At 42.7% G+C, this 20165-nt stretch overlaps 1 protein-coding gene across 1 annotated transcript in view; it reads right to left on the reverse strand.

Moving 5' to 3' along the window:
* Nek11 (NIMA related kinase 11) overlaps positions 1-20165 on the reverse strand; it is a 233011-nt gene that overhangs the window by 63622 nt on the left and 149224 nt on the right. Inside the window, exon 12 of the mRNA XM_036193523.1 lies at positions 13923-14083. Coding sequence (XP_036049416.1) covers positions 13923-14083 — 161 coding nt within the window. The remainder of the gene's footprint in view (positions 1-13922; positions 14084-20165) is intronic.

The following is a 20165-nucleotide window of genomic DNA, read 5'->3' on the forward strand; positions in this document are numbered from 1 at the left end:
CTCCCTGTGGCCTGCTCAGCTGGCTTTATTATACACCCTGGACCACTTGCCTAGGGATATCACTGCCCACAGCGAGCTGGGTCTTGCCACATCAATCATTAATAATAATAATAATAATAATAATAATAATAATAGTAATTTTAATAATTATCCCTCAGACTTGACTATAAGCAATCTGGTGAAGGCACTCCCTCAATAAAGTTCTTCTCTTTCCAAATGACTATTTCCAAATGACAAAAATTAACCATATAAACTACTTCTCCTAACCTGCTGTATGCAATTCTGTCCTAATTGAAAGTAGCTTTGGGGTCTTGAGGTGGGGACAGAGTACATAGGCTGGGGATGACGAGGGGAGGAAAGGGCTCCATTTATGCAGTCATGAGGAAGTCATCATCTGTGCTAGGTGCTGACCTGAGAGTGTGGGTGCTTTAGAGACACCCATATGCCTGACCCAAAGGACCCCTCACCCATGCTCTTTTGGCTCCCTAGGAGCAGCTAGATTTGGTGGAACTGAACTTTGGTTTGTCATTGGGACCTTAGAAGGAGGGGGTTGACATTGCCTAATCTACCTCAAGAAAAGGCTTGCAATAGATTCCAAGTGTACTTGTTTTCCCCCAACATAATACTTTTCTTATTTGGGAATTTCATACAATGCACCCTGATCACATTTGCTTCCCTTTCTTCCCAGGTCTATCCTCCCACTCTTGTGACCCCCCCAAAGAAAAATATGCCAAGTCCAATTTGTGTTGCCCATGCACTCAATGGAGTGTGGTCAAACTCCCAGTGTCTATCCCTTAAAGAAAACTGAGTCCTTTCCCATCCCCGCTAGAAGCCATCAACTGTGAAGAGCTACACGTCAGCATCTTTATCTCAATTTTTAAGGACTCTATTCAATAGAAAAAAGAAAGTTTTTCCAAGTGTAATTTTTATAGTTACGTCAAACTTCCTTTATTTTGAAAAAATAGTCCTTCCAAGTGTAATTTTATAGCTAAGTCAAACTTCCTCTATTTTGAAAAATAGACAATTCATAAAACCAGCACCTACATTTTTTATAATAAATAAAAATTAGGGAAGGGCAAATAGCTCATTTCTAAGATTCTGGAAATTATCACTTATTTGGACATAACTGGCTCTGGTACATGGAAGTGCATGCCAAGGCTTTCTGTGTGTGTTTCCTGTTGTTCTATGCCCTGCAGGCACACAAGCAGAGACATGGTCACAGAGAACATCTGTTAGGCTTATGCAATGTGGAGATTGGCTGTTGACAAAGATGTTTACATGTCCTTACTGCTTCACAATTTATTGACTTTTGGTGGATTTAAGTGGCCTGGGACAACTGCATCTCAGTAGATGACAAAGGCTATTGCCACTAGCCTTTCATCATGTGGGCCAAGTGCTTAGAAGACAGACTTTCTAATGCTCAGGAAATGGCAAAAGTGACTCCCTTTTAAATGAATTTATCTGCTCTTCAAGCCCACATTTCCAGAGCCATTGGCCTCTCCATAAACAGAAAGTGCCTTTGAGGCATGAAGAACATCCCCAAAGCTCAGCTCTGAAAAACTGCCCCACATATCCAAATTCAAAATCAAATGCACAGATTTTCTACATCTACTACTCATACTCCACAAAAAGTTTGATCTGCCCCCCACAGTTGCATGGCCCACAGTCACTATAACCACTGTGACCATGCAAGTGTAAAGCTCTCATGTAAACCACAACATGTGAAGGCTGGCTTTGGAAGCAAGAAGTGTCTCTAGAGGCAGAACAAGACTTCCAGGACAGTTCATGACAACAGTTCTATCAAAGTCAGGGTCATTTGGGGTGACCATGTTACATCACATCTGTTTGTGGAGTCATCTTGATAAACAGTCTCATGATGGAACATGAGAGTTTTACACTTCCATGGCCACAGTGGTTTATAGCAACTGTGAACCACACAGCTGTAGGAGGCAGATCAAACCTTCTGGAAGTGTTTGAGTAGCAGATATAATGTCTTGTTTCAAGAAACTTTTGCTCTTTGGCCTTAACTTTCCCAGCTTCAGGATCCATTCTAGGGATGACTCACTGCTTTCAATTCTGGTAGCACTGAGGTTATTCCCTGAGATCCTGTGACCCTTCAGAACTTGGACACTTTGCTGTGTCAGTCATAGGTTTTGCTGTGGCCTCAGATAAAAATCATTTATCATCAACTCAACCTGTAAAACCTTCTCAACTGCTGCTTCCTGTTCAACAGTATGAGCCAGAATTGATCAAGCTATCAAAAAATGCCTAAGGGATTTTCTTTAAAGGATGAATGAAGATATCCTGTATGTTCTGCATACTATAATTAGGAGATGAATAATGCTCACAGGCATATAGGAAATTCCAAGACTTCTTTTGGAAAAGGAAGATAAAGTTTACTCAACACTTTTCCAAATGTAACTGCCTAGGAACCTAGACTACCATGTGGAGTCCTGGGAACACTGAGAAAATCTCTCATGGACAATATATTAACAGAGCTTAGCTTGTACCTTGTAGAATTCCCAGTTAAAATCAGTAGACAGATTTCTGAGTTGTACAAGCTATTGGGCTGTATTATCAAGAATGGAGTGAGAGAGAGAGAAAGAGAGAGAGAGAGAGAGAGAGAGAGAGAGAGAATTTTAGTGATTATGAGTCCTTTAAGATGAGTCTGCAAAATTAGAGACACAGGAAACTATTGTGTAGTTTAAGTATAAAGGCAGAAAAAATTCTAATTTAAAGGCAAAATATATTCTTTACTATTCAAGGAAAGTCTGCCTTTGTTCTATTTAGGCTTTCAGCTAATTGTTTAAGGTACACCCATAACTAGAGAGGGCAACAAGATTATTCAGACTGCTAAATTAAATGTTAATCTCATCCAAAATACCTCTTTAGAAACACCCACACTAATATTTGACCAACTATCTGGGTACCCTGCAGTTCAGTCAAGTTGACACATAAAATTAACATTCGAATATTTCCTTTCTTCTTCATTAAATATAATTTCAGTATATTCAACAATTCAAAGTTATATTCATGAGCAATCTAATATGGATCCTAAAAATGTTTTTTAATGATCAAGACTTAGGCATTTCACCATATCTTATGTCTACAAGAACAAGATTCTATTTGTGAAGCTTTACTTTTAAAATACTGTATGTGTGTGTGTATGTGTGTGTGTGTGTGTGTGTGTGTGTGTGTGTGTGTGTGTGGTGTGGTGTGGCACATGTGCATGCATGTGCTTAGGGCTGGGGAGATGGCCAACTAGGTAAAGAGTTAGTCACACAATGTGAGAACCTGATTTCAAACTCCCAGAATCCATGTAAGGCTGGACACAGGACACAGGAGTGTATTCTGTAACCCCAGGGCTGGATACAGATATGTGTGTCTGTAATCCCAGGGCTGGACACAGGAGTGTGTGTGTGTAATCCTAGGACTGAACAAAGGAGCATGTGTCTGTAATCTCAGGGCTGGACACAGGAGGATGTGTCTGTAACCCCAGGGCTGGACACAGGAATGTATGTCTGTAATCCAAGGGCTGGACATAGGAGTGTGTTCTGTAACCCAGGACTGGACACTGATATGTGTGTCTGTAACCCCAGGGCTAGACACATATGTGTGTGTGTGTGTGTGTGTGTGTGTGTGTGTGTGTGTGTGTGTGTGTAACCCCAGGGCTGGACACAGGAGCATGTGTCTGTAATCCCAGGGCTGGACACAGATATGTGTGTCTGTAATCCCAGGGCTGGACACAGGAGCATGTGCCTGTAATCCCAGGGCTGGACACAGGAGTGTGTGTCTGTAATCCCAGGGCTGGACACAGGAGCATGTGCCTGTAATCCCAGGGCTGGACACAGGAGTGTGTGTCTGTAATCCCAGGGCTGGACACAGGAGTGTATGTCTGTAATCCCAGGGCTGGACACAGGAGTGTATGTCTGTAATCCCAGGACTAGACACAGGAGCATGTGTCTATAATCCCAGGACTTTAACAGTGAGATGGGAGGCAGAGACAAGAGAGTCCCTGGAAGCTTGCAGGCCAGCCAGCCTTCCATGCACAGCAGCAAACAACAAAAAGAGAGATCCTGGGGACTGGAGAAATGGCTCAGAGGTTAAGAGCACTGACTGCTCTTCCAGAGCTCCTGAGTTCAATTTCCAGCAACCACATGGTGGCTCACAACCATCTGTAATGAGATCTGGTGCCCTCTTCTGGCCTACAGTCATACATGCTATATACATAATAAATAAATAAATCTTTAAAAAATAAAAGAGAGATCCTGTCTAAAAAGAGGTGGGAGACAAGGACCAACCCCCAAGGTGACCTCTGACCTCCATATTGGCACTGTGGACCAAGTGCATCTGCACTCATATACACAAATATGCAAGTATACATGTGTGCATGCATGAACACATATATTCATGTGTTTAATATATATATATATATATATATAAACACACATATACACATATATAGAGTGTTTATATATGGTAGGGAGCTTTAATAATATGATGTACATTGGTACCCTGAATATTAACATAATATACTATATAATACTATATATTATACTAATATAAATTTATAATATTATATAAAATATAAATAATTTATAATATATTTTAAATGATAGCAAAGCCTGCCCTTGTTCCTGCTGCTATTGAAGAAATATTTGAAAAACCTGGTTTTATAAAATGTGGTGTTAGAGGCATGTGGCAAATTAAAAGATGACAAAATTCAATAAAACTGACCACATTTCCCTTGAAGTTTTCTGGGTCAGTCACTGTGGTATTTACTGCAAAACCTACACACACTGGACATGAGAAGTTCAGACCAAACACTGGCTTTGAATCAGCACTTTGTTAATTCTTTAAAAGCTCTATTTGGAGGATTTAAAAAAGCATGTAACATTAAGCAATTCAATCGTTTTCCTCATTAGCTTATTATTGATACAACTAGAGAAGATTTCTGAAGAACACAAAATCCTCTTCAATAGGGCAGTCTCATTGATGTAAAAAGGAGTTTCTAACCCAGGGATATTTGTCTATGAGCATTACTGTTGGAATATAACCCTCCAACAGACATAATGGGCCAGATTCCTAAGAATATTCACATGCAGATGCCAGAAAGCACACATAGGAATTAAAAAGCAACACCAAACCTAATGTAGTGTCCCAAGAACTCCCGACATAACACATTCCATCTTTTGTTCTGCTCATTCTTGGCTTTCTTGTTTTGTTTAAAGCAGGGTCTCACTCTATAGCCCAGGCTGTCTACAACTCAGACAGACCTCCAGACTGCTGAGGGTACAGGGATAAGCCCGCTACTTAGAGGTAAGCCCCAAATATGGCCATTTGTACATATTTCAAGTATTGTTTTAGTCAAATTTACAGCTGAACATGGACAGGATGCTATTTTCAAATGATTATCTAACAATCAGGGAATAATATTGCTATATCAATATTCCTTCTAGAATATATAGCTTTATTTAGTTTCTAGGTCATAGTAGACATTTTCAGCTACATGTAACCAGCAATACATGCACTAAGCTTGAGTAGACACTTTTACATTATCTTTCAAGCATTCCCACAGCCTCTTCTTTCTCAAGAAATCATATCCTGTCATTTTCTGGCTCAAACTGGATATTATTCATAAACCAACCCCTGGGAGGTGGAATATGAGAGCTAGACTACATAGAATAAATTGTGTTTCCTCCAAAACTACAAGAAAAAGTTGAGCATTGGCACAAAGCTGGGATTCAGACAAACAGCATCAAGACTAGAGAGGACATGGACTTTGAAGCCAGCATGCTCGAGTTTAAATCCCACCTTGCCATTTTCAGTCTCGTGTTTTGAGCAAATTGCTTAATGTATCACGCCTCCATTCCCCTACCTATAAAATAGGTTGAGAGAAGACTCAGATATAGTAGCATTTATAAAGCCCACAGGTCCATACCTGGTATACATGGACTAGAATATGTGTATGCTAAAAGGTTCAAAAATGATGCTGAGTGCATAATTATCACTGCAACATCTAGAAGAGAACCCAGCCCAGACTTCTGCTCAAACTGGTGGGATGGATAAGGGCAACTGAAGAAATGTCATTCCAAGGCAGTCTGCTTCCCAAGCTGTTGTTCACCCAAGAGACTCCATTCATGCTTGATCCATTGAAGCTACAATGAACCTCAGTGGGAAAGGTGAAGTAGTGGAGGTAAAGAGGCTTTGCCACACCTAGCAGAGAACAAAGCAGTATGACCCCACTGTAGGAGAACCCAGGGCCCAAAGGTTTGTCTGTTCAAATGAGATCAGTGTGTGGATGAAGATGCAGAGGCAACCAAGGAAGGGGGGCGTGAGCCAAGGGTGTTCTGCCGCCCCTTTTCCATCATCCCTAAAGAGCTTCCTCCTCTGGAATGAAGGGAAACTCACCTGCAGGCTGGCTAAAGTGCATGTGGCTAAGAGGAACACTGAGCAACTTTGAAACTTAAGAGTCGGAAATGATAAACTAAGGGAAGAAGCTTTATTTTAAAATTATGTAAATAAAAACAATCAGTTTCTTGTTGAAGCTGAATATATGGGTGAAGAAGGGAGAGATAGATCTAGGCATTTCTTTCTGTAAAACGATAACTATATACAATATTGTATCTTGGGTCAACTAAAGGGTGTTGGGGAATATTATTTTAAGGTGTGTTGCTTTTAACTCTGTGAAGCTGTGTTACTGTGCCTATCTAAAACACCTGATGGTCTAATAAAGATCTGAACGGCCAATAGCAAGGCAAGAGAAAGGACAGGCAGGGCTGGCAGGCAGAGAGAATATATAGAAGGAGAAACCTGGGAAGAGAGAGCGAGGAGCCAGAGAAGGAGGAGGACTCCAGCGTCCAGCCACCCAGCTACACATCAAGCCACAGAGTGGGAGTAAGATTTACAGAAGTAAGAGAATGAGAAAGGCCGAGAGGCAAAAAGTAGACAGGATAATGTCAGAAACAAGCCAAGATAAGGCCGAACATTCATAAGTAATAATAAGCCTGTGTGTGAAGTTATTTGGGAGCTGGGTGGTGGGCCCCCCATAAAAGAGCAAAACCAAACAACAAAAGGGGGATTATTTGAGTGAATGAACAAACAGAACCCAGCTGCCATAAGAATTTAGTTTAGGATGAGGGTATCTTGGGCAGACTCCAACAGTCCCTTGGAGGCTGTGTATCTATCTTTAGATGCTCTTAAGAGCTTCCTAGAGGGTTATTGTGCTCACTGATCCTTTACCTGGAGGCAGTGAAAATGCAACCATCTGTCTACATGCAGCATCCTCTATACTCATGGCTGGTGGACTATGTCAACTCCCAAAGGCATATCAATCCAAAGAAGGCTGATAGCTTGTAGCTGTTCACACACACACACACACACACACACACACACACACACACAGAGAGAGAGAGAGAGAGAGAGAGAGAGAGAGAGAGAGAGAGAGAGAGATATTCCCAGTTACAGAAGGGTAACTTATATATTCATTCCAGTGGCTGAAAGCTGCTCAAAGGGATGTGTAGATGCCTTTGCTGTACAACACCAGGCATGACACTCTGTTCTCCATCTGTTGAACAACCCCAAGCAAGCTCAGCTCTGTAGATCTATGCACAAAACAGATATACCCTTCATGATGGCTCTGTCTTTGGGAGACCCCAGCATGTTGTATACTCACTGGTCCTTGATGTCAGTGGGTATGTGGAGTGTGAGGAAACAGTTTCTTTTACCTGTTATTGTCTGCTCAGAGTCCATGCCACCCATCTGGGAAAACTAACCCATATCCTCTTTCCTACTAAGCCAAAGCCATTCTTGACCCACCTCTTCCAGAGAGACTACATCTGCCCAACTCTATAACATTCTGACTGGCCAGCTGCAGCAAGGAGGCAGCGGAGGATAGATGTGGCTCACGATTATGAATAGTGCAATCAGCCCCAGTTCTAGATCTAGATCCCCTCTTAAGGGCAGTGTTGACTCAGCACTGCCTTCAGTGAGACAAGCTCAGCAGAGATGGAGGCACTTGGATCTCAAGTGTGCAATAATGACTTCTTAAGAATGGATGTGCCTGTACAGACACTAATCAACCAAAGTGAAGATGCTCTTACCCCACACAGTCCTCATGATTTCTGTCACCACAGATTTCTCTCTCTCCTCCTCCTCCCTGCCTCTCCTTTCCCCCTTCCCTTCCCTTCCCTTCCTTTTTTTTTTTTTACCCACCATGGCCCCCGTTTTGTAGTGGTGGGACTCACACACAGGGTCTTGCTCACACTAGGCACATGCTCTAACCCTAAGGTACACTTGGGCTCAGTTACTCTTCACTGAATTAGCCTCTCATTTAAAACCCACTCTCTTCCAGAGTTCAGGAGCCCTTCATGGTACAGCTACAGGTTGCAGTTTGGAAATGTAAAAGGTGAGGAGGAGCAACGAAGTGGGGCTGAGGGACTGATGGCATCACATCTACCCAAGACAGAGTGACGGGTTTTCTAGGAGCCGCTGAGACTTGACTCTCCCTGCTGCAGCCCATTCCTGGAGGTTCAGCAGTGGAAGGTCCTTCAAGTCATTCCTCTGCCTGCTCTTTAAATGGCTTAGTCTTTTTACCCAACACATGCCCAATAGTCTCAGGAAGGCAGACCAGCAACTTAAGGGAGGTTATTGGGACAAAAAGTGAAAGGCCTTCCAAATCCCTTAAGGAAGTCCTTGTGATATACATTTATTTATGGCAGATGGAGAGTCTCAAGTCCAGTTGAGATGAGTTCTCACTTAAACCCCACAGAGCATGCAGCAACTTGGTCTTGTCTTTGAACCATGACTTGAAGTTATCACACCAATATCCATTTTCATACATTCTGGTGCTGTCTTCAGGTGCTAAGCATCTCCTTTCCTTTCCATTTACTAACCTCTCCAGTAATCCCCCCAGCTCTACAGAGCAGTCTCTCACAGTGAGGTTTGGGGATCCCAGAGTGGCCAGCGGTGAGGTGTACTTCATGCTGGATGAGGAACAAGGGGTGAAAAAGAAGAACCATGACGTGGAGGCTAGAACAAGGCAGGAGTGGAAACTGGGGCATCAAAGTCACTCCTTTGAACAGCACTCACCGAGGCTATAGAGACCAGTCGCCCTGCAGGAGCAGCACACCAAGCTGGAAGTGTCTATGACATCTTGGTGGATATGGCTGCTTAATAGCCTGTGGCACACTGGTGCAGTTACTGGGGAAGAAATAGCTCACCTGCCTGAAATCTCAGGAAAGGCCACTTAGAAATGACAGTGACTTCTAAGGTCAATGCAGGACAAAAAGTGTTGCCTTCTATGTATGCAGTTTACTAAATTAGGTCATTATTGGAATGATTTTAAAATAGTAAAGCAGTGTCCCTGTTGAGGCTCCAAAGTTCTAGCATCTTCTATTATAAAATCACACCAGTAAATAATCTTCCATCCCTTAGCAGGAGAGAGTTGGGGCTTATTTACTTTTCACAATTCTGCATTTCCTCTAGAATTGGCAGAAGGTTAGCCTTGTATATAGCTCAGTAAGTCTATATAGTAAAGCAAGTCTTGGTTGCCCTTCCCCTATTTCCTCTACCTGAGTGGTGGAATAGGGATGACCACAGCCATGCAGAGCACAGTCTGTGGAAACAGTGACCTACCTGCAATAGGACATTTAGCTGTCACCCATCAAGCCTCAGTTTCCTTGTATGAAATTAGTCCTAAGAGTGAAATGATTCCCTGTGAGTGTGGTGAGCTTACTTACACCCTGGTCACAGAAAGACTGGGATTCATCAAAGAGGTCAAAGGACATGGAACTCTAACCAGGAGCTTCCAGCCAATGAGGGTTCAGGGAGGGTGCTAGAGCCAGGCCATTCCTGCCCAACACAAGACTCTTGCTACCCTGCCAACAGCGGCTTTTGTCCTATATCGCCTACCTGCCTGACCAAGGCTTTTCCAAATTGTGCAATCCATGCTTCTCTCTCTCCCTCCCTCCCTCCCTTTCCATAAAAGGAAAATCCCAGGAATGACCTGTAACTACTGTAAAAAGCACCAGCTGATTAAACCACTGCGTCTCCCTACAGCAGGAGCTTATGATAGCAACCCTCAGGATGGCTTGACCCCAGTGTCCTCAGAGGAACCTCAGGCTTTACCACCCTGCATCTAAGCACAACAGCACATCTGCTTTTCCTAGTGTCACTGTGTGCTGGGAGAATGTCAAACCCCGAAAGTCTGGAGGACTTCTATATTTGCTTGGAAAAGCAGGCCTCTTGTGGTGGTATTGTGTTCCCTGAAATATTGTGCACTCTAATAAACTTATCTGGGGTCAGAGAAGAGAACAGCCACAATATTAAACATAGAGGTTAGACAGTGGTAGCACAGCCTTTAATCCTAGCATTCCAGAGGCAGAAATCTACCTGGATCTCTGTGTGTTCAAGGATACAGCCAAGCATGGTGATTCACACCTTTAATCCCAGGCAGTGATGGCAGAAGGCAGAAAGGTATATAAGGCGTGAGGACCAGAAAGTAGAAGCTTTTAGCTGGTTGAGCTTTCAGGCTTTGGAGAAGCAGTTCAGCTGAGATTCATTTGGATGAGGACACAGAGGCTTCAGCCTGAGGAAACAGGAGCACCTGAGGAATTGGCTAGGTGAGGAAGCTGTGGCTTGTTCTGCTTCTCTGATCTTCCAGTGTTCACCCCAATACCTGGCTCCTGGGTTTGATTTTATTAATAAGACCTGTTAAGATTCCTGCTACAACCTCTGCCACCCCTTATTTCAGAAAGAGAACACCAGGGGCTTGAGGAACCTTTTAAGGGGAGCTTCAGCGAGAGCCTTCGTTAAACTGTCTTTCCTGAGAGAGCCGTGGGTCAAGTCATTATCTTCTATCTAGTGTGGTTTTACCAGTGTCTTGGGTCGTTTATTAGTCTTGGAGAGGGAATGACAGTCCAGGCAGTAAGGGGCATTCGGAATTAATGACAACGTGCACCAGTCCGCAGCCCTAAGGCATGTCTATTGGAGCACGTGGGCTGCTCAGTGACAGGTCTCGCAGCTGCTGTAGTGAACCTGTTGTGATGACGGCTGAGAACTCCACTCTCCTAAGAGCTAAGAAGATGGTTCCAACGTGGTGACCACAGGCTTCACAGAGGCACCATCAGCACTATAATGGCTTGTGGTAAAGGCATTATTGATGCTTTGCTTAGCACTGTGAGAATCAACAGTAATTAGGTGTTCTGTAAAACTGCTTTGGAAGCATTGCTGCTTAAAGAGCAGCAAGGTTGGCTCAAAGAACTTCACAATGAAGCCCGGGGCTCATTTTCTTTCCGAAAGCACTTCCCCCATTAAAATATGAAAGAGGAATCAGCTTGGATCTGGTTATGCACACAGAGTCCATGGGTGTGCTGCTACTTTAGACCCTAGCATGTTCAGGGTTCAAGGGCAAAGCCAGGAAGAAAAGAGGCAACTCCAGAGATGGCTGCAAGCTTCACATCACAAGGTGAATGGCGACAGGTTACCAGCACAGAACTCACAAGTGCATCTTGTATATTGCTGACACAAGGATCCCACAAGAATGGGAGGGTGCCCAGCACAGCCACCCCCACCACCTCTGGAGAAAGAGAAACCATATCAAACTAATGTGAGTTTAAAATGCAGCTGTGGTTACCTGTCCCTATTGTAGTTCACCCTGCCGCGCCCCTGCTGCTTCTATCTCTGTCAGACCATGCAGAGTAGCAAAAGGCTTGGCCTGAAACTGTGACCATTCTGATTCAAAATCACAGGACTGATCCCTCCCTATCTGTCACTGTGGGTGAGCCATTTTCCTCTTAGGGACGCAGCATCTTCACCTAAAAATGGGAATAAGATAACACAACTCTGAGAGACAAAAGACCATGCATGTGAAATGTCTCAGCATTTTGCCACAACAGATTCAAAATCATTCACAACTGGTCATCTAACATGTGGCAGATACACACCCCAGAGAGCACAATCCCTGTCCTTCTGTTTATCATCTGCACTGAGAAAGAAGAAGGAAGGATTTTTTTTTTTTAATATTACAACTCTAACAGCTCACTTTAAGGACTTAAGGCAGAACATTTTTAAAAGCAACAAAATTAAGTCATTTTTATAATAATGGTTAAATTACTAAGTATTTATTAAGTGTGCAGTTAAGATCTGATGCATGATCTCATCCAGTAATTCATATCTGATGGGGCATTATTTGAATGCTTTGAGCTGATCACCCTGTCTACTCTTCTATGTCAAGGAACTATTTCTCTCCCATTGCACAGATCAGGACACTGAAACCCAATGAAGCCCAATAATCTGTACCAGGTAACAATAGCCCATCGAAGCGGCAAGACCTACACCTATTTACAGGCAACCTGACTTCCCAAAATACATTGTAGTAAAAGCTAGCCAGAGATGGGACCTCTGGGGCTGCCAAAGTTCTATTTCTTGACTCAGGGGGTATTTGTAACAGGTTTGATTCATGTGTGTTTCTGAATTGGCTTTGTTTTATTTAGAATGATGTAAAGTTATAATATTAGTAAATCCAAGTTTGCCCTCTGATGATCTGAGAAAAGACTGGGTATGTGTTTTGTATGTCATGTTTTCCAACCACAGGTATGGGTTGATGTTAATGCAATATTATGATATTTGTTTCAACTGTTCGTAGTGGTGGCTCAGGAGCAAATGGAAAATTGTATTTTTAATTGTGGTAGTAGGTACGTTTTCCCCAGGGTCCCCCAGGGAGAAAGAGGAATGGGTATAAGGGACACTTTTATTGTGGCATTTGGGATCCCACCTCTCTTTTGTCCTGCATTTTTGCAAATGATTTTACGTCCCTCTCCACTTTGTCATTTACATTCTCCCGTGATTTCTCTCTCTCTTAACCTTTTCCTTGGCTTAACTCTGCTCTTTAAAAGTATTTGCTCATTTTATTTTATATGTGTAAGTTTTTGCCTGCATGTTGGTACTGGGCAAAAACCCAGGTCCTCTGCAACAGCAGCAAACACTTTACCACTAAGCCATCTCTCCAGCCTCAGCTTGGGTTTACTCTTACCCCATCCTGGTGGTCATCTCCCTCCATCCCTCTCCTGTCTACAGAATTTGAGAGACATTTCTTATGGATTTTATTTAATATTACGGTAGATTGCTTAGTGTTTATTAAGAATGTCTCTGTGGTTAGCCATGGTGGCACATTCCTGAAATCCCAGCACTCTGGAAGTAAGTTAGAAAGTTGAAAGTTCAAGCCTAGGCTGAGATACACAGTGTGAAACTGTTTCAGTAAAAAAGTTGAGTAGCTTGTGTACAACTTTCTGTCCACTACAAAAATCAAAAGAAAAATGCACAAGCCAGGGCCATTTCTTAGCCTATCATACACTAGCTGAGGCTTTCTAATTAAGGAGCTCTACTACTGACGCATCTATGCAGAGAGACCCAGCCCTGCATGAAAAGATGGCCCCTTGGAGGCTGTTTCAAGAAGCTAGAAAGAGCATTCTCCAATTTCAATCTCCAAGTCTTAACTCCAAAATGGAATCAATCTTTATACATTTGTACTTCCATTAAATTTGTAAAACAGACTAAAAATATGATTACAGGCAGGAAAGTGATAAAATATCCTGTCCCTGTGAAAGAGACACCCGCAGCACTTACTGGGCAGTGTACAGAAGAACTCCTCAGTGGGCAGACGCTGCAGTGTGCATCATAGCCTGCCCTTCTGCAGTGAGTATGCTAGCCCTTTCCCTGATCAGAGCCTGCTCATTTCATGGGGTCTACCTGTCCCTACTCCTTTAAATTAAAGACTTATTTCATGGAGCCAGTAGAGAGTTTCTAGTACTCCTAAGCTCCCTGATACCAACTCCAGGTTCAAGACATCCTCTGCTCGCTCTTAGCCCAAGTCCAGTCAGCATCTTGGACAGCAGCATCCCTCTGGCTGGAGCAGGAGGTACCTGTTGGTTTGCTCTGTAAGCAGGTGGGGCTCCCCTGTCCCTTATTTCTCGCTCTGCTTCTGAGAACACCATTTCTTCCTCCTGCTCCTCACTCTCCTCAGAACAGGAATCAAATACATCAGCATAATACTCTTCAGCAACAAGCGGGTCTTCAGGGATCCCTGAAATAGAGAATAAGCAACAACTGCAGTCATTGAAGTCCTAACACTGTGAGCTGGGGCCCTGTGTGTCCTCAGAGACTAGCATTGACAAAGCTTCCTTGCAGCACGGTGCTGACTCTTAGCTTCCAGAAAGTGTCCGCTAGATAGAATCAGCACTTGGCAAAATTAACCCAGCAGAAAGAGGACACTAACCTTTGAAGTTAGGAGAACAAAACCATGGGACAAGAGTAAATGAGCTCCTTTGTAGCTTTTACATGAGTCCTTATTAAAAACTAAGGTGTCAGGAGAAAAATAAAGATGAGATACCACATCAAGGCCTTGTTATGCAATACTCAAAACTTTATAGCTGAGACAGTGGGAAGGAGAATGTGTTAATATTCTTCTGGAAGTTTCTTTTAAGAAAGAAAGAAAAAGGAAAGGAAAGGGAGAAATGGCAGCGGTGAGACAAAATAAGATGGATAGGATGGTCAACGATGGCATTTAGCTAGACTGAGGAAGATACCACAACTCCTCTCTAACAGGCTATGGATTTAGGTTTTCAAATGGAGTTTGCTATGGTTGGCTATATTCATATCCATATCTAGCATTTATTTAAAAGAAAAAAGGAAAGAGAAGGTTATCCATGTAAACAGATTCCAATAACCCAAGTTACTTGGCAGGGCATCACTAGTGACTAAAACAGAGCTGGTGTCTATAAGAATAACAACAAAGAAAGGCCACAGTTAAGGGGCACAACATCCTAAACTCTAATCCACCAATGAGGACTAGCAATAGACAAATACCTTGGAGGGGGAGGAAATGACATAATGATACTCTACTGCAAGCCGGGTTAGGCATTGTACCACTCTGACTTATAAACAGAATTACTGTTCTTACTGTAACACAGAGTACTGTTTTTTAATCCATTGTTACAGTCTTCCATCTGGTGGGGAAGTGTGGCATTCAGGGTCAGAGGATTGCAGTCTCAACCTCTGCCAACTTGTATGTAAAACTCTGGGCAAGATGCTTACATTTACTGAGCTCAGGTTTCCTCAGTAAAACTAACATAAGGGTACTCTAGCCATGCAACTTGCAGACCCCATCATAAGCTACTTATGAAAACATCTGTACACACGAAAATGTCACAGACCTTCCACCCAATTTCTATATCTGTTAAAAAAAAATGGGATTTTCATTAAATGACTCTAGGATCTTTTGAAATAGAAAACTAGCTGTAGATTTACCAGCAAAAGAAAACTTAAAATTTTAAAATTACACTGCATCTTTTGGGAGTTTTTGGCACACTGCTGTATGCATGTGGAGGTGAGATGACAATGTATGGGGGTCAGCTCTCTCCATCCACCATGTGGGGCCTAGGGGTCAAAGCCCATCATCAGGCTCCCCTGCTGAGCCATCAGGCCAGTTCCCAAAGGAAGACTTTACAATCTTCTTGTTATCTATACTTTCTCTGCAAAAAGCAAAAGGCTACAAAATGAGATCAAAGTTAGCTCAGTGGCAAAAATTCTATATATTCCCAACAGCCTTTGACGGTTCTTAGGGCAGGACTTAGACGCTCTGTCGCCTCAACCCCGCCAGGGTGAGCTGTACCACAGCATGAGACACACATGAGAATGAAAACCTGCCAAAGGATCTCAGCTTCACCACCAAGTAGCCTGTGCTGAGAGACTGGTGGACAGAACCACATGCTTCCCACATAACCCCCTTTGCTCCTTCCCCCACCACACCCTGAACCCCATCTCCCTGTCAGAACTGTCTGCTCGCTCATTGCCTCCTCCTTCCCCTCCTTCCCAAGTCTCTCCACCTCCTTTATGGTTATTTATTCATTCACTTTTTCATATTTGTCTTTTCTCATCTCTCCTTTACCTCCTTTGCTTTCAAACTTGAATATGACACAGTAAAGCATATTTGCATCATGGTCCAGTTCACAGGAGTGTGCTTATATCATGTACATACTTAAAATCTTTAGGATTAAAACAGAGTTTCCAGGAATAAAGACTTATCTACTCAAACTACACGTGGCACTCTAGTATTTTCCATTCTAGTCAGTATTTCAAAATGCTGTTTGCAACTCACAAAAAGTGACTTCTCATTTCACAGCTTGAAGCAGACTGGTTTAGAATGGTGGCTTCTGCATCAAAAGATCCGCATGTCTGTCAGCACTCACAGTGGTTAGTTCCACAACTGGGTACTAACTTAACCTTGTGCATTTAGGTTTCCTCATCTATAAAACAGACAATGATCTGCTTCTGGGATTATTGTGAACAATCAATAGTATAACAGAAACAAGGTATTATGCACCATGTTATGGTACTTGAACCAATAAACATCAGCTGCTATCAGAAGCTGTATAGTGTGGCAAACATCTTGATTTTGCCTATTAATACCCAACACCAGGAAGAAATATATCAGGCAATCATAATTATATACCAAATGTGAAATGTTCATTATTTTAAATATAATCAGTCAGTATGGATTTTCAGAACTGACTCAAAGGCACAGTAAGGAATGATGATGTCCCATTGGCTCTCTTTCTGCTGGCCTCCACAGGGAAACAAGGGTACTTTATTTCTTCCCATCATTTGCCTGGTCCACAAGGGCCTCTAAGTTCTCTTCAAACAGCTCAGGAAGACATGGAGTCTACAGTGAAAGGTCATCTAGTTAAATTGTAGGCTTTACAGGTTATATGGTCTTTATTGCACTTATAAGTATTGACTGCAATATCAAATATTTTATATCAATATTCAAATGAAGAGTGTGGCTGTGTTTCCATAAACCTGGCCAGGTCATATCTGTACCACCCAGACATTTTTCTCTTGCAAAAAAAAAACCAAAACATTTCCCTCTTCCCATAACACCAAGAGCCCTGGTTCCTTACCCTCTCAAACCTCTGGTCTAAGAAGGAAAAGAATGATCATAGGGCCAGCTTTTATGCTTCCTGTGTGTGATTTGTGGGACAGACTGGGATGGCTCCATCTGCAGTGTCTCTTGAGTACACTGCACTGCTTTGGTGCTGCTTAAAAACGAAATTGTTTTCAGAAGAAAAAATCAAAACAAATGTAAGCCTGCTTCAACTGTGTTTGTCAAGCTGCGTGTTTTTTTGTAGTGAGCCCAATTTGAAGCCTTGTTCAGCTAAGGCTCATTTCTCCTGTCACTGAGGGAAAAACAGACTGTGATAAATAGCTTTAATTTCCTCACACCCCAAAGTCAGCCTTATAACAGATGCAACTGGAATGGCATTCCAGATTTCGTCTATGCTGGGTGGGCAGTAACAGGGCATACTTATGAAGGAATCCAATAATGGCTGCCCAAGCTTGGACACCAGTGTTACAAATCCATACTGGAGGGAAAGAGAAGTTATTACCTAGTTCCACAGAAAGGGTGGCCTTTGTCAGATCCTTCAGTCAAGACCCAGATAAACCCCTAAGATGACTGAGTACTGAAGTCACCTACAGAACTCGCTAATTAACACACAGCAGCACTAGGTCCCAACCCCCCAAAATGCTGATTTGGTAGTTCTGGGTAGCACCTGAGAGTGTTTATTTATTTATTCAGTGTGTATGAGCGCACATGTGTGTGTGTGTGTGTGTGTGTGTGTGCGCGCGCGCATGCGCGCGCCTGCACACATGCACACATGTGCAGGTAACTTCCAAGACCAGAAGCTGCTGGGTGCCTTGGAGAAGGAGTTAATAGTTGGCTGTGTGTCACACAACATGGGTGCTAGGAACTGAACTCTGGAACTCGGCAAGATGAACAAACACTCTTAACCACTGAACCATTTCTCCAGCCCCACAATTTACATTTCTAAGAAATTCCAAGCTGATGTGGATACACCCAAGAACCACCACTCAAATAAAAGTTGTATCTTATGCTGCACAGAATCACTTTGATCTATACTAGCTCTACATCTTCTCGTCTTTGTATGTTAAATACAAAACATGAACAGAAACAAACTACTTTAGAAGAGCTAAAACTGGGCTGTTAGTGGTCTCAGTTGCTTACAATCTCTATGGTGATATAAACAATGAGACTGTCCTGACATTGTTAACAGAGACACAGAATCAAATGGTGAGCAGCCCAAAGTTAGTCTTTATGTCAAACACTGCAGTTTTAAAGGCATGCTCACAACTACTACTCCAACATTGCATTCACATGAGACCAAATGATGTTTTTTGACCATTGCTCAGATAAGGAAAGTGAGGGCTCAGACAGGCTAGTAACCAGAGAAAGGTCACACAGATAGATGCATGTACCATGAACATGAAATTAGAATGTAAATAACCTTAACCCCATTTCTGGGTTACTGCCATTTTACAATGAATAAGGAATTTTCATCTTTGCTGCTCAACCCACTTTAAAGTCATGACTGTACCCCAGAAGCTCTGTAAGACACTGGGCTTGAGAGAAAGAACCTGGCTCTTACATATGCCAGCAGGCGGTTTCACAGGAGCAGAGAAGAGTGAGTGCCAGAGCCTCATTCAGACTCAACCCAGCTCTCACTTGGTTATGTCGGACAAGCTCAGATTTGGATGTGCATCAGAACCATCTAGAGATCTTGTTAAAACAGCCCTGGGGCTGCTGAATTGGAAATGCAGCAGCCCCAGGGTAAGGCCTAAAATTCTGCACTGGTGATGATGCCGCCAATGCAGAGAAGAAAGACTGTCACCCTGGGCTCTGGAGGAGAAACTGGCACCAAGGTGATGTGTTAAATACAAGCTGCTCTGTCATTTCATTCATTATTAGACCAGATCTTTACACTTACAAAGTGATCAGATAGACATTATAGCCATAGTTCTCAACCTCCCTAATGCTAAGACCCTTTAATAACCCACATGTTGTGGTGACCCCCCAACCATAAAATTATTTTCATTGCTACTTCATAACTTTAATCATGCTACTGTTAAGAATCATAATGTAAATATCTGTGCTTTCCAATGGTCATTGGGGGGTCATGACCCACAGGTTGAGAACCACTGCATTATAGAATTTTTATTTTATTTTCTCTTAAAGATCCAGTTTTCCCGATTGTTGTTTCAGGCTAAATCAAGGAAGGGTCTTCTTAAAAGCTTGGTTATGTATGGGGGAGTGTGTGCATGCATACTCACACATGTGTGTGCATGTAGAGTGTTTATGTGTGGGCTCACATTGTGCAGATGCATGTGGAAGTGAAGGGTTGGGCTCAGTTGTCTTCCTTGATGGCATCCTGCTTCCTTTCTGAGACAGTCTTGCTGAACCTGGAGCTGGCTGACTCGGCTAGTCTAACTTGTCTCCATCAAGCCTGTTTGGCTTTTATGAGTGCTGGAGATCCAAACTCCAGTCCTCACCCTTGCTAAGTGAATATTTTACTCTCTGAACCACCTCACCAGCCTAAGTACAGATATTTAGAAGGACAATCTCTGTCTGCTCACCTCTCATTATCCCAAATGACTCAAACCACTGGTATGCCCTCAACAAATTTATGTGGCAGACTTTCCAGAATGGCTATCAAAGAGTAGGCCCTAGAACAGAATCTATAGCATCACCTTAGATCTTAACAGAAATAAAAGTTCTAAGGTCTCCAATACTGGCCTATTGAATTAGGACAATGTGTACTGGAATATAGCTCAATGGTACAGCACGTACATGTAGAGTTCTGGGTTCAATCCCCAGTACCATAAAAAATAATTTATTTTAACAGGTCCCCCAGGTGAGCCTAATGCACACTTAATTCAGCACAAACTGTCACTTAATGTTTGCTCAAATGAAAATAATTTCCCTAAATTCCATGAGCCCAGAAGGGCAGAGTCCATGCCTGTCATCTTAACTATGACAACTCCCAACACATGGCTCAAGAAAGACACTCAAAACTTCTTGAATAAAGAAGTCCAGAGATCTCAAAAGGGTATGGGCTTATGAACTACACTGTAGCATCACACTCAAAGGCTTTCAGAATCTTTGTTGGAGTGGGGTAAGAGGGGGTAACAGAGGAGGAAGGAAATGCTAGAGCCCCACATACACTCCATCTCTTCTTCTTTGGCATGTTCTGCATTTGTCAGATGTTACAGTTTCGATATTAAATGTTCCTCCAAGGTTCATGTGTTGGAGG

This window comes from Onychomys torridus, chromosome 7 (genome assembly GCF_903995425.1).
Source record: "Onychomys torridus chromosome 7, mOncTor1.1, whole genome shotgun sequence".
Lineage (NCBI taxonomy): Eukaryota > Metazoa > Chordata > Mammalia > Rodentia > Cricetidae > Onychomys > Onychomys torridus.